Below are 14,842 nucleotides of genomic sequence, written 5' to 3'. Positions count from 1 at the left end.
CCAAGCTTTGGACTTTCATGCACCACAAAATACTCTTCTTACTTAATATATTCATTTGTGGAGCCAGTCACCATGCTCTAGGTAATTATTAAATGCACTATTTTTATATTATCACAACATTTCAGTGATAATTACTGTATTTTTACATAAAAATGTTAAATGCCTCCCAAAGTATCACTACGTCCATAGATCCAAAGCTGTTCTTAGAGAAGGAAACATTATAAGAACGATGATGGGAACATTTTTTAACATTATAAATGGAATCATAGAGCAGAAATTTTGCCTCAAATTTTAGGAGTAGTGCTTTTCAAGCTTTTAAGAGCAGGTGAGACGTAACAGAGGAAACAAGTCACGAGCTAGTAAATTTTGATCCTATTAATCTCCCAGTTTATCTCTCACTTGCTATAACATTTACAGAACTGTTCCATAAGTCATGCTCATAACAGAAGTTCAGAAATTATTCTGTAGAATAATGTTAGGTAATTTGAAAGGTGTCCATTGAAATTAAATTATATATAAAGGGTTGCCAATTGTAATCATGATATCTTATTCTACATTCTCTAAATTTTAAATCACATTTTCAGTGATCAAAATTAATGACCACTTTTTCTATTTGACCACAGTTTTAGGAAAAATGTGTGGCCTAGGTGGAGGAGGATAGTAAAGGTGTTGTACCTGCAGCTGATGATTCACTTCACCAGCTGCCAGAAAGTTGCATGCTGCCTCACACCTGCACACATGCACCCGCCACTGATGGGGAAAGGCATTTATCTTGGCACGTCACGAAGGAGAAGAAATTATGATTATTCTCCCTTGTAACGAAAGGTATTTTGGAGCTGTGTCTACCTACAAAATAATACAAATTACACATCTGGACTAGGGCCACATAATTATACCATCTGTTCTCTATAGTCAACCATAAATATTTCCCGAAGCATTCTTTGCATTAAAAAAAATAAGATTTATTTTTAAAAGACCTGGACTGATTGTCAACATTGCAGAAGAATGTTATTTTTTAAATTAATACATTGAATAAATTGCTCAAAATCCTGAACTTCTTTGGTTGATAACTACATGGTACAAATTTAACCATTAGTTTCCACCAAGGGGATTTTGTGGATTTCTGGTATTCAGATTTTGAGAAAATAAATGTGTTGGATACGTTTTACACAAAATCTCCCATGCAAAAACTATTCGAATATCTAGTATGAAAAAAAGAAAGGTAACAGATGTGTCTTTCTTCAACTTAAGTTTTAACAGTTACTCATTATCTTGGCCTGACATCCAGAGATTCTAACTTAATCTCTCCTGAGAAGTGCCTTAGTTTAAGACCTTAAAATTAAATATCAAATTAAAAGGATTCTAGAAATATTTAATGAAGTTTGCAGAATCATGATTTCCAGAAAATTAAAATATTTCACCCAACGTAATCAGCGATAATAATCTCAGTCTACATGAGTTTTGATAGTTACTTTTAAGTTATTATAAAACTTCTACATCTTATGTTTCTCCTTTGAAATACAAGTTTATTTTCTCTGTATACAAAGATTCAATGAATTCTGTACACAAAAACAAGAGGGATCATAAAATGCATATTCAATTTTAGTACTGAAAGTATAGAGGCTTCAGTATGGGTTGGAATAATTTTCCATACTTCTTTCAAGAACACTGAAGAAAGAAATGCTTAGGACCTTGAAATATAGAAAACACTCTTATATGAGTAATATTTAACTTGTTCCTAAGATAAGAATAAATAATAGTAACAATAAGCAGAGAATAAAAATTGACAGTCACTAACCTAAGTACTTTATAAATATTAACTCATATACACAACTCATTGATGTAGGTGTTATTATTATTCTCACTTTTTTGAGATGAGAGAAAATTCTTTGCAATAAAAAAACTGATTTAATACATCACTGTTCTTTAGTATTTATATATATTGAAACATTGATATTATCAACGTGTGAAACTAAGGTCCTGTTAAGTCCACAGTAAGTTGTATATATAATTTTATAAAATAGGTTATCTAAAATATAACTTTATTCTTTTATGCCTTCAGGTTATATAATTTAGTATTGAATGTAGACTATACAAAAAAGTTATATCCATATCTAATTCATGACAAAATCAAATAAATTTTATCCACCTAAGTGAATGACAATGATGATAAGTATAAAGTTGATTAGCCCACACTCAATTTCTTCTTTAAGTGTATTTTTTCAGCTATATAACTTTACATTTATTCCTCATAAATATTTCAGAGTAAATATGGCCACTTACTTTTCAGGATTTTCTACTTCCTCAGTAACAAAGTTGAGATAAAACCTAAAAAGATATAAATAAATTACAAGCAATTAATATCTTTTATGATCATACTTCCAAAGTTTTAAATTTTAAATTATTTAAAATCAACCTGAGAATTATGAAAACTTTATAAACAAACACTTAAGTAAGATGAAAATGTTCCACAACCAAAAGCTGCCACAAATCATTTTCCTATTAAACGATATTGACAGAGTTACTTTTCATTTAACATTTTTATAGAACTACAATATACTAACAGCAGAGTGCACACACCTTAATGCACGATGATGAATTTTTACACACTTATGCACCTGCATAACCCACAGCAAGACCAAGAGAGCAAGCGTTCCTGCCACCCTGCACAGTCCCCCAAGCCTTTCCGGTGTGCATCTCCTCCCCTCTTCCGCGAAGGCAACCGCTAACTCTCTTAGCATCATGGATTCAATGTTTCAGTTGTTTCATATCACAATAGACTGATATTGGCTTGCATAACTATTACATAATATTTGTTCTTTTGTGTCTGGCTTTTTTGCTGGCCTTTGTGTTTGTGCTTGTGATTTTCATCCCTGTGATTCATTATTTTCCATTGTTTCCTTTCAACACAGGAATGTGACACTATACAGTCTACTGTGGATGCACATATAGATTACTTCTAATTCATAGCTATTATGAGTATAGGTGCTATAAATAAGTTTCCACCTGTTCTTTTGGGAACCATGCATTCATTTCTCTTGGTTATACACTCAGACCACGATCACTGGGTCAGAGGGTAGATGTATGTCAACCACCAACTATTTTCTACCATGTTTTGCAACCCACCCACCCACCCCTCCCCGGCAAAAGATGAGACTATCATGGGTCAGTCACTGAGGAAATCAAAGTGGAAAATACATAGCTTCTGTCCTCAAGGAGCTCACGGTTTATAGAATGGTCCGTAAAATAACGTGATACACGCAGAAGACAATGCTGCGGCACACCCAGGGCACCACGGGAGCCGGGCGAGGCCGCTCCCAGAGGGGCAGGTAAGGGAGGGCGTTCCAGAGAGGCGTGCCCAGCCGAGCCCACAAAGCTGCTGGACATTTACTGAGGTGCAGCGGTGTAAGGACATCCCAGAGTGAGCAGAGCCCATGAGCATGGGGTGTGGCGAGGTACTGCGCACAGGGCTCAGAGTGACAGCTGAGCGCTCTCCAGTGCGGCACAGGGAGAGAGCGCAGGACTTAAGTACACATGGCCTTTGGCTTCTGAGAATCCAGGTTTCAGTAGCGGTAACGAGTCCATCAAAATGTGTAGGACAAGAGAAGTATGACAGTAGCATCACTCAGTTTTAGGGAACCAGCTTTCTAGATATAAACACACAGGGCAGGAAGGAACAGGAAATGGGATGAAAGATAAATTCTCAAGTTCTCACCTCTCCCTTTCAATTCACTGATTTCCAGTATGCATCCCATCAAATAACCTCACGTCACAACGCTCTGAGGTTACTGTTTTTGTGTGTGTGTATTTAGGCAGCTAATTTTAGGCACTGTGAGTCATTACACTACAAGTTGATAACGGAAGAGAAGAGCTTTTTGAAAATTTTCCAAGTTCTGAAGACTTTTCTGGGTCTATCCCATGACAAGAAGCATCCTGGGCATGCAATATTACACTTTCAAATTCTACAGGACTGCAAATATTACCCTAAAGTTACAGTCCTAGAGAAATTCGGGTTCCTTTTCTTCACTTTGCTACCCTACTTTTCCTAGTCAGGAATGTCTACTGCCTTGCCTTGCATCCTTGACTTCTTTTTCCAACCCAAAGACCTTCTGAAGCCCTGTAGTTCTCTCCCTGGGTTCCAAGAAATAAGACTGAAGTGGACATCATACTCAAATATGCACACTTAGATCAATGGATTGTGAAGATGGGAAAACAAAAAACCTCATACAGGGGAAACCTGAACATATAAAGACCAAGACCTTTCTACTTCTTCACTTCATAGGTGTGGGAAATTTCCACAAAATAAAAAAGTGATATTTTCAATATACTCCTTTGTTTTCTTAGTATTCCACAGATGGTAACATGCCAATTATATATGTACACAAAAGTGTGGGTCTATAGGTACAAATTCTCCATAATCTAAAACCAAATAGCTGGAATATTAGCCCATGAGCCTTTAACACACTTAAACTTTCTCATGACTTAGAACAAAGATGAGAAAACCTGTCATATTCCATCTCTATAAGAAAAACTTATCTAAATTAACAAGTAGGCAATTGATGGTCATGGTCATTCAAAACAACAGACCCAAAATGGAGTCGCTTATGCTAAGCCTTATGTCCCCAAACCAAGAATTATTTAAAGTTTCAGCTCTCCCAGAAATGGAATCTGAAATCACTCTATCAGGACTCACCTGACCAGAACTAGTTAGGTCACCTGTCTGACGGACAGGAAACTAGCCTTGCAATCACCAACTTGCTTTTTTGTCCAGTATAATGACTTCCTGTTCCCTCTTTCTTCAGCCTATGAAAGCCTTTCATTCTATACCTCTCCTCGGAGCTCCTTTCCATCTACTAGATGGGACGCTGCCCGATTGGAATTGATTTTTTGCTCAAATAAACTCTTAAAATTGTTAATTTTATCAATTTATCATTTAACGAGGTTAAGGTGTAAAATATTTTAAAGATGTGTTTTAAGTAGAAACATGAATAGCTGAAAAAAACCCAGTAGCAATAAAATTGATTTAAAAAATTAGCAGCTAAAAATATTTTCTTTTTGTCTGGGCAGGGGGGGGGGAAGCAGTGAGCTTTTTTTCAAAGATATTTTCTAATGACCAGAGTGTAGGTTTCTAAAAATTGGGGTTGAGTTGCATCAGGAAGGCAAGCCGCAATCAATATTTACACCTGGAATATGTAACTCTGAGGGACTTGATGGGTTTGTTATAAGCCCGAGTCAGGGGGAAGTGCCGGAAGAAAAATGCAAACAGCAAAACAACAGACAAACAAACAAAAAAAAGCACACAAACTAAAAAAAATATTTCCAGGCTTCCGATGTCAAAAATAACCAGTTCCTTCTTAACATTTGTTTTAGAAACATACTTCCCAACAATGTTAAGCAAGAAAGGCCATATTCAGGAAAAAAGAACACAATTTCAAATATCTGCCATAGCTCCAGAGAATAGAGAAAAGGCAAGGGCTTGGGGCGGGTGTGGGTGAGGAGGGGGCTGCTGACTGTGCTCCAAACATCCGCCCCATGGGAAGCACACCTTAATGGTTGCTCGCCTCTGGCAGTGAATCCGGAGCCTCCTCCTGGCTTTACATCTCCTCCAAGCCCCCAGAGAATGTTCACAAGACCTATTGTTCCAGCTCTTCCACGGCTGCGTATTAAAGTGCTGTCAGTGCGTTCCAGTCCCCAACTATGTGAATTATTTTAAAAAGCTTATTCTTTAGATTAGATTTGACACAATGGTACAAAATAATCCCAGTAGGTGCTTTAGAAAGACCAAATTCACTGAGGATAGGGTTTAAAAGGAAGAAAAAAGACACCGAAAGCCTATTTTCTATCACACAGTTTAAAAAAAATATATGTTCCCACCCACCAATATTTAGCTTTGGATCAGGAATGGGGCCGAAATTGGCGGAGCTCCCTTGGACCACAAGGGAAGGGGCAGGCATATTTCTCTGAATACAGACATTGGCAAGAATATAAAACTTGTTCTGACCCAACTCTCTGACCTGGCTGGGTTAATGATTTCCTTCCCCCAATCATGTTTCTGTGAAGGGGCTTTTATCATTCTAAAAAGGTTCTGCACTCCTCACAGCCAAAACCCCACGGTATGCACAGCCAGGGTTTGGCAGTGCCTCGCTCCTCTTCAGCCCACGGGTGGGAGCGAGGCCCCCAGGACAGCGGGGTCGGCTGCTCTGAGGGCAATCGCTGCCTGGCATGTTTCTGGGCTAGGCCTCCCCGACTTTTTCCTTCATCAACCACTGTCACAGCTGCAGCAGAGGGGGCGCAGGCTCATTTACGGAGCCCCGTTTCTAATTCCGCACCCCAGTCTTGTGAATTTATCATGAAAGTCAGAGAGAGGTCAGAGAGGCAGGATCCCATTTGGAAAGTGACTAAACCACCCCCCATCCCTGGGAACTCTTTTAACCTCACTCTTGTTCCGTTTATATCCAGATAGGAACTGTTCCTTGGGAACTCCAAACCAACAGACTCCATCTCCCAAAGAAAGCTTCGATTTTCTGAGACCGATGGCCATGGATTAACAACCCGGCCATCCCTACCTATCCACAAAGCGGCATTCAGTCAGGTAGTGTAACAACCTGTTATCAAAATATAGTTACCAATCTGTCTCCTACATAAGCCTCCTGTCTCAGATAACATTTCATTCAAAATCCTGGCCTTAATTTCCAGTATTATGATTGAATCCTCAAGAATATAAGAAAATCAAGTTTCCTGTCCTTAAAAATAGGGAGTAGGCATGAGGGTTATATGGGTAAAAGTACAAATAAAGGTTCCCATAAACACCATGTACCCTATAAACAGCAGTAGGATAAACGTTGAGGCCCAACATGGAGCTACTCAATTCCCCCAAACCAAGACAACTCTGGGCTCTATATTTCCTTGTTCCTTACTCAATTTCTACTTTTTCTCTTCCTTGTTCCTTATTCTTTATTTGATGAAAGCTGCCTGTCTTCCACCCCACTGTTCAGGTCTGTGGACCGTTGAGAGTGGAGACTGTGCACTTCATGAAGTGGTAGGAGGTTGTTTGTATCACCTACATTCTCTTTTCAAGTCATTTTAACAAGAGTAACATTTTGGGTTCAATATCAATAAAACTAAATAGTAAGGTAATAAGATCATTCAAAATGAAAAGAGCCTTCATCCATAAAGAATCTATCAGCCCTCCAAAGCCCATAGAAGTGGAGATTTGCTCCACATAAAGTGGGTGACTTGAATATTCAGTAGCTGGTAGTGGGGGCATGGGTGAGGTAGAAGAATATTTTAATATTCCGTGGGAACAGATGCATGGTGCTCACAAGCAAAAGAAACTTCACTCAACAGAATTAATCAAGTCTCCCTGGTGACAATCTCCACATTCCGCATCCCTGATTGAATATTGCCGGGCTCCCAGCTCTTGGCTCCAGCTAAAAGCTTCTGCCACCTCCCCACTCCACTCTTGTGTCTCCTGGTGACCTTCCCAGCAGCTTGGCTGATGCCCCGGGGCTCCCAAGTTCTCATCCCAGCTGAACAGTCACAGAATAGTTGATTCTGCTGCTCACCCTGTGATCACAGCTCCGTTCTTTTCTCTGCCCAACATCACATTGTGCTTTGGGCAAAAATTTAAAAAGACTTCAAAATACTGAGGGATTCAAGACTAATGCTTACACACAATGGCTGTAAAAATAATCTGGTAATATACAAATATTTTATGCTAGACTCCTTAGAGCTACAATTTTCTAACAACCTTCAACAATTTTGATGTTTAAATAATACTTTTCTACCTAGCGGGCTTTCTAGCTAAAGTCACTTCAACTAAATCTTAACTAGACCAGTGATTTTCAACCAGTGCGCTGCAAGAATTTTTAAAGCATGCAACACCTGCTTATTTAGTTAGTGGCATGGACCTTTATTTCCTTTTGATTGCCAAATAAAAATATGACAACAGCCAGCACAATAGTCACCCAGTGTGAATGAATTAAAATTATATCTGTTTTTTGTCAGACTGGCAAAAAATACATATTTTGCTATGCTACAGAATTTTAGTAATTAGTTTATATGAGCCAGGAGATGAAAAAGATTGAAAGTCACTGTACTAGATCAATAAAATTTAATGAGGAAAACCCCACTTTTATCCACGATCATTGTTAGTTAAGTTTCTGAACAAACCAAGGCATAAACACAAAGTTCTAATGCTTCGACCAGAATGGTATCACAGTTGGCATGCCTCAAAGGCAACGTAGCCCCATGGTGTGGTGGTTTTAATGAACTTCGCTGTATTGTTTCCCAATGTTGAGTACATTTTAAGAAATTTCGTAAGGTCTTTCAAAATGGAACAGATTATCTAGCACAACTGATTTCATTATCCTGGTTTCTCCTTTCCTGCCTTTAGAGTACCATTTTACCTCCCAGGAACATCTTACTCATTTCTATATCTGAATTATTTCTTTCTCATGGAAAGGTGGAGGAAAAAAATCAATCCCTATTTGTAAACACCCTTGAAGCTTCAGCTGAAAGGCCTTTTGACAAGCAAAGTAATAATCTTCAATATCTCATGGCACCATTATGTCCTTACCGATCCACCCTGACAAGTGATTTTTATTGGTTCTTAAGACCCAGCATTTGTTTTTTATAACATTAGGCTAAACCTGGCGCTCACTTTGACTGGAAACCTCCACTACGTTTGCATTGTTACAGGCACAGGAACTGGCCTGTTGGCGGGAGCCACACCATCTTCTTCGCTTTGAGTTGAGGAAACTGCACTGGATCACAACTGCTCACACTTGCCTAGCACTTTGCTTGGCGATAAATGAAAGCACTCAGAGTTCATGAACTAGACTAAGAGAGATCAACTTACCAGCCAGCGTATGCATACATCCCATAATAAAAAGCCAGTGGCAGGCCCATAATACTTGCGTCTCTTCCTGAAAAGGCATCTTTGAAGTGTTGTGTTTGTCCTGCAATGAGAAGAGAAAGATTTGAAGAGTTTCCAAAGAATTAGTTATTATTTATTCTTCAACCATACGCACAAGGAAAGGGCAAGGCGGGGAGGGATGGATATAAACTACTGTTTCAGCTCAAGATTTCTTACGCTCTGCTCATTGCCATTCTTGTCTTTTAATACTTTATCCATTCTAGCGATGGAATCCCAGAAGTAGACTGATCACCACTAACATTCCTTCACACTTCTCTTTTAATAAAATTACAGCAAAGAAGAAAATGGTATTTTAAAAAAAAATCCCTTGTTTGAGCACGTCTTCATTCTCGACAGAGTTTGACCATGAATGGAGACTAAAGAATCTTTGGTAACCCATAGTTTAACGGGTGCATGACAGAATTCTTCAAAATGAAGATAATACAATAGAATGCTTGGGAAAAAATATCCAAGCGTCTGTTCTCAAGGAGGAGGCATCAAGAAAGCCCAGAATCGCCTTCTCACATCATTTAACTTTTTGCTTCTCAACCCTTATAGTTCGTTAGACACCAGCAGGAGGGGTTGGAAAACCTTGTACCTTGTACCTAAATCTGCTCCACCACCCTCCCCCAGCTTCTTTGGTAAAGAGTTTTTATTGGAGTGTAGCCAGGCCCGTAGTTCAGGTGTTATGACTGACACTATCAGTCTATGGCTGATGTCACTCTAAAACAGTAGGGTAGGTTAGTCGTGACAGAGGCCACAAGGCACGCAGTTATAAAGATTCGCCACCTTCCCCTCTGCAGTGAAAGCCTGTGAAGGCTGTTCTAGAGAACGGCTCCGGTTCCTTCTAGAAACACTGAAAGGAAATTATACTGAACTCTAAAATAGATACATTGTAACAAACTTTGCATTAATATCTGGCTTGAACACTCTCATTGATCACATTTTTCTCTACTTTGTGAATCATAATGGGCCCCTTTCTTGTATATCTTTTGGATAATTACCAAAAAAAAATAATTCAGATTTAGTCAGCCAATATTCAGAATTAAGCGTAAAATTTCTTCCCTAAAGAAAACAGCAAATGAGATTACCCAAATAGAAACTGTGATATTGTTTCAAAATTGGTCTTCACATAAGTAAGTTAGGGGAGGTGGCTGATATATGAGACCTTCTCTCTTCACTCAAACCTCAGTTGCTGCTGGGGTTGCCCAGCAACGACATGCATATCAATATAATATGTGTGAGTTTTGAGACCAAAAGTAGAGAATGTTAAGTTACACACTAAATGATTTTTCCCTCGAAGCACCCAATTCCCTAATGTAGCTCAATTTTAAAAATGATACAGTGAATTCGGAAATGGCTGCATCACTAAAACATCTCTGTGTCCTCGTAAAAGGGAACTAACAATGCTGGAACTCAAATAAAAACATCTGGTGTATGTTTTTATCATGATCTGTGGTCTACTTGACCTAAAGAGGCAATATTCTTAATAGTGCAGCACTGATAATCAATAAGACAAACCAGACTTTATAAAGATCAGGTCCCAAGCAAATATCCTGCAAAGTGCCATTTTGAGATTATTACAAAGAAAGGCATTCTGAACTTCAGGGATATTTTGGCTGTGTAACAGAAGTCACAGGAAGATGAAGGTCATGATACTCAAAGGAAAGTTTCACAAATTCTCATAAGTGACCACAGAGCATAGAACTATATTTAGGATCTGAGATCTGATTAGGGTAGAAATAAATGCACAATCTATGTTAGTAAAGCTGTTTTTCTTCCTTGCGTTTCAAATATGAGAAATATTTGATTGTTAGAAATCAAGAAAAATCACCATTTTATAGTAACAGGGTAATATACCTGCTAAGAATGCTCTCCAAAATATTAAAACTAACTTTAAACGTGGTAATACTCTCAAGGCATTTCTCGGATTAGATACATGAGGAAGCCTGGTCACACTAAGCATTGATATCATAAGATTGAATTAAAGGGTCATTCTAGTGTAAAGTGCAGAAAAAGATCCAGAAGGTATCCCACGGCATCTGCTCTCAAGCGGTTTGCAGGATAGCAACATCCGGGCAACTTCCTCTCATCTCACTCACATATGTAAGTAAGTGATAACAACCAAAAAGATAAAGATAGAAAAATACCTTGGTTTCCAAGGACAGCATCGCACTGTTTGGAACCTAAGCTAGAACTCCAGGAGGGTCAACGACTCAGGGTTTCTGCACTTTGCAAAAATGGAGGAAACCCCGTACAACAGACTAAAGAGTTAGCCCAGAAAAAAGAAAGCACTCACAAAACAGATTGTTTTCCCTACATTTCTCATGGATTGGATAAAATATGAACCGGCTGGCTCTGTAGAGGCCACGGGAGCAAGGAGGACCAGCTCATGGCTTCTCTTTGTTGTGTTTATTCCGAGCTGGCGGACGTTGCCGGATCTGATGAAAACATGTAGCCAGGGGAGCTCCAAGGTCTCCCATTGGGCTTATGCAATGGACAACAGCAACTCTCTTTCCCTGCTACCGGGGAATGGATCTTTCCTCATTTGTTCTTGTTTAATTCTTCTACCATTTTGTGGAATTTTGGCATTCCCCTTTGCCCTGTGTAATTCTCCTGAAACTTTATTAAATTTCTCAATAAATTCCCTTTCCTGGAACCGACAATGTCCACGTAAACATTAAACAATTAACATGCCCGAGTTATGCGTCATTCCTTTACAATTGTATCTCACTTTCCTATTTATTTCCCGCTATCATGCTCATGGCTAATTGAGTAACTCACCTGGACCTGCTTCTTTTCCAACAGTTTCCACTGAATCCAAGCTACTACATGTGACTTCTCCTTCCAAAAACCACAAAAATTCTAAATGATGTCGCCCCTTCAACCATCTCATTTTTCTTACTGAACAGTCAACTCTATTATGCAAGTACTCCCAGAAAATGGTGTACCATTTCCAGAGAAATGCAGATCTTACATTAAAAATAATGTAACAATAAAAATTAAGTTACACAATGATTTTTGTCCCATGATATTTGGCTTTTAGGAATGCTATGGCCATAGCTGACTCCCCTCCCATCCAGTTTCCATGCTCAAGGTAAAAGGCATAATAACCATAAAGGACAAGAATTGTTGATCATCTTTCATTGTTTTTCCATATATCTTTAATCTTCATTATTATCATTGAATTATTTTAAAGTAAAAATAGGACATATGCATCAGTAGTTTAACGGTAGATTCTTTTTTTCACTTTGAGTTTTCATTTCTTATACTGACACAGAATTCACTGATGCCATATTTTGTTGTTTGGCCCAGTCTCAATGCTCTTGATGCCATTTAGCTCTAAATACCAACTCATCCTCGCTGTAGCAGCCTTTCACATCAATTAGACAACAGTATAGAGTCTAAGTTCTACAAGCAGGGACTAATTAAGGGATTCTGCTAGTACAAGCGAAAGTGTTAGAGGAGACCAAAAGCAGACACGTACTTTAAAAAGCATTTATTTTTTGGTCCATACCTTTAATTAGCTGCATAACTCCAGGGACTATAATTATCAGAATTGCTATGAGCTTGCAAAAGGTTAGGAAAATCTGAATCCGGGCACTCCAGCTGACACTCATGCTATTGAGGACCATCACTACAGCTGGAAAAAAAAAGGGAAAACAAAACCAGATGAAGTTACAAAAGGAGGATCCTCATTGACATGAAGACATCATAGGCCCCAACCACTCCAAGCGCTGACCCACGAACCAGGTATGTTGGTGTGACCTGGAAGCATTTCGGAAATGCAGAAACTCAGGCACCACCCGCACCTCAAGAATACAATTCTGCATTTCAGCAAGATCTCTAGGTGATTTTTATGCCCATTAAAGTTTGAGAAGCTTTTAGGTCAAAAACCCCAGACAGTAAGAAGTCCTCTCTTATTCTTTTTTGACATAGGAGTGACTGTATATTGCACTGCCTTAATGATTCTATAAAAATATCTTCCAAGCACACCCTGAAGCCAGCGGAGCACGCAGCCAGGTCGCTGAACGTGACTTGGGCGTGCTCCGGCAGCCGCGACTTCCTCCCTCGGCGGCTGTCGGTAGGTGTATTCACCTCCCCGCGCCGGTCACACTCCGGAAGCAGGGAGATGTCAAGAACTTGGCCGGGGCCCTATTCTTTACTCACAGGACTAGCCTCAGCCAGCACCTTTGGTTTTCCTCTCCACTTTCCAATTAGCACATCAACGAGTGACTTGCAGCCTACCCTAAACGAAGAGGCTTCCAAGACTTGTTTTGGGACTTGGGGAAAAAACATTAAGTGATGAGTCCAAAAGAGTGCGCGGGCTTGGATGAGCACTGGGGTGAAGCCCGCGGGATTTCCCTGCCTTACGGACGCTGTCTGCAGTTTCCTGCGCAGCGTTTGACTACCCGCTCTCTCTGGAGCCAGGCTGTGGACCATGGGAAACTCGAGGCCAGAACAGGTGGCGTTCTTCTCTGTATTGCTAGAATCCAGCCTCTGGCCTGGCCCAGGAAGATAATCAACCCGGTTTTGTTGAAAGAATGAATGAGATGCATACGCAGTTTAAAAAACAAACAAAACAAAACAAAATACTACCTTCAGCCAATAAGACAGGAAATGAATGGCGACACTTTAAGACGCTGCCTTCTCTGCTCCTCAGGAATGACTGAGTCTACTCTAGACAGCGAATTTCAGCTTTATGCTCCTTACAAAACCTCGTACATGGTGTTACCCACGCCCCTCCCCCACCAACTTAGAAAGCGACTTGGTATCTGACGTTTGCAGTTATTATCTATAAGCTTTATTTTTAAAAGGTACATTCCCCCTTCTTCAGATATAAAAACAAAACATAGAATCATTATATTTGAAATGCAACAGAAAGTTTTTCTTACACACAGCAATAAGTTGTCTTTACACTTTTCATTGTTTGACATATTCATTAACTGATTTCGGAATTTAAGATTCAGTACAAATATTACTGGCTTAATAACCTAGATCTGCAAAGGAAGGTTGATTAAGGTACATCTTTTTAATGATTTACTATGCAGCCCTCTAAAATCGTGATGCAGGTAAATATTTATTACATGAAAGAGCATTCATGATATTATACTGACCAGTGCAGCCAAGTGACAGAGACAGATAAATAGACAGGTAGTCACACACAAGACAGAAAGAAAATTTTAAACATCTAAAAATTATTTACCAAAACATTAACAAAAGTTACCTATCGATAATGGAACACTAAGTAATTTTCAATTTTTCTTATTTGTTTTTCTGCATCATTTTAACAGTTTTTATCACAAACATGCAGCATTGTAAGCACAAAATTATAAAACAATTTTCATTTTTCAAAAAATTCAAAGATGGAAAAAAATAAGGGCTCTGTAGATCCCACAGAGTGATCTAGGGGTTTGCTAATGAAGAAAGGCTTCAAAGGAGAGACGATGAGAATGAACAGAAAGACTGGGGCCCCAAATAAGCTACACAGGAGGTTAAGGGAACATTTTTATGTACATTTGAGGCTGAAAACATGAAGAAACAGATAGGCCCACTCTGAATAGCACAGGGCATTATTTCATCAGAGAAAGAATAAAAAATTAAATTATTTTTCTCTCCCCAGTATAAAGCACTTACAGGTTGAAAATAATACAATGCAACTGTGCTCCTGTCTTCATCATCCAATGATATCTTTTCCTATTTCTATGCAAAGGACTCTGGGATAAATGAGTCATCATAGGAAGAGGATTAATTTTTCAGTTCAAGAGATTTGGCATTGGCCTGAAAGAAATTGAACTTATATTCCTACTGCCAACAAAAGAGCACTGTTTTCTTCTAAGGAGAACTCCTAAAACCAAAAGCACTCTCTGCCTGAAAGTACGCCACACTAGAAGAGAACTGTTGCATGGAGAGGAAAGGTGAAAA

The 14,842-nt window shown here is 39.0% G+C and overlaps 1 protein-coding gene across 1 annotated transcript in view; it reads right to left on the bottom strand.

The window, feature by feature from the left end:
- The window catches only part of SLC7A11 (solute carrier family 7 member 11), a 65,970-nt gene that overhangs the window by 37,025 nt on the left and 14,103 nt on the right, over nt 1-14,842 (bottom strand). Inside the window, exons 4-6 of the mRNA XM_054561834.1 lie at nt 12,435-12,560; nt 8,861-8,960; nt 2,284-2,328 (exon numbers count right to left, since the gene is read on the bottom strand). Of these exons, the coding sequence (XP_054417809.1) occupies nt 2,284-2,328; nt 8,861-8,960; nt 12,435-12,560 (271 nt within the window). The remainder of the gene's footprint in view (nt 1-2,283; nt 2,329-8,860; nt 8,961-12,434; nt 12,561-14,842) is intronic.

This window comes from Pteronotus mesoamericanus, unplaced genomic scaffold, assembly GCF_021234165.1.
Source record: "Pteronotus mesoamericanus isolate MK-2021 breed Mesoamerican mustached bat unplaced genomic scaffold, CSHL_Meso_final contig_163, whole genome shotgun sequence".
Classification (NCBI taxonomy): domain Eukaryota; kingdom Metazoa; phylum Chordata; class Mammalia; order Chiroptera; family Mormoopidae; genus Pteronotus; species Pteronotus mesoamericanus.
Note: the sequence above shows the minus strand (reverse complement) of the source record. Positions and strands in the feature narration are given on the sequence as shown.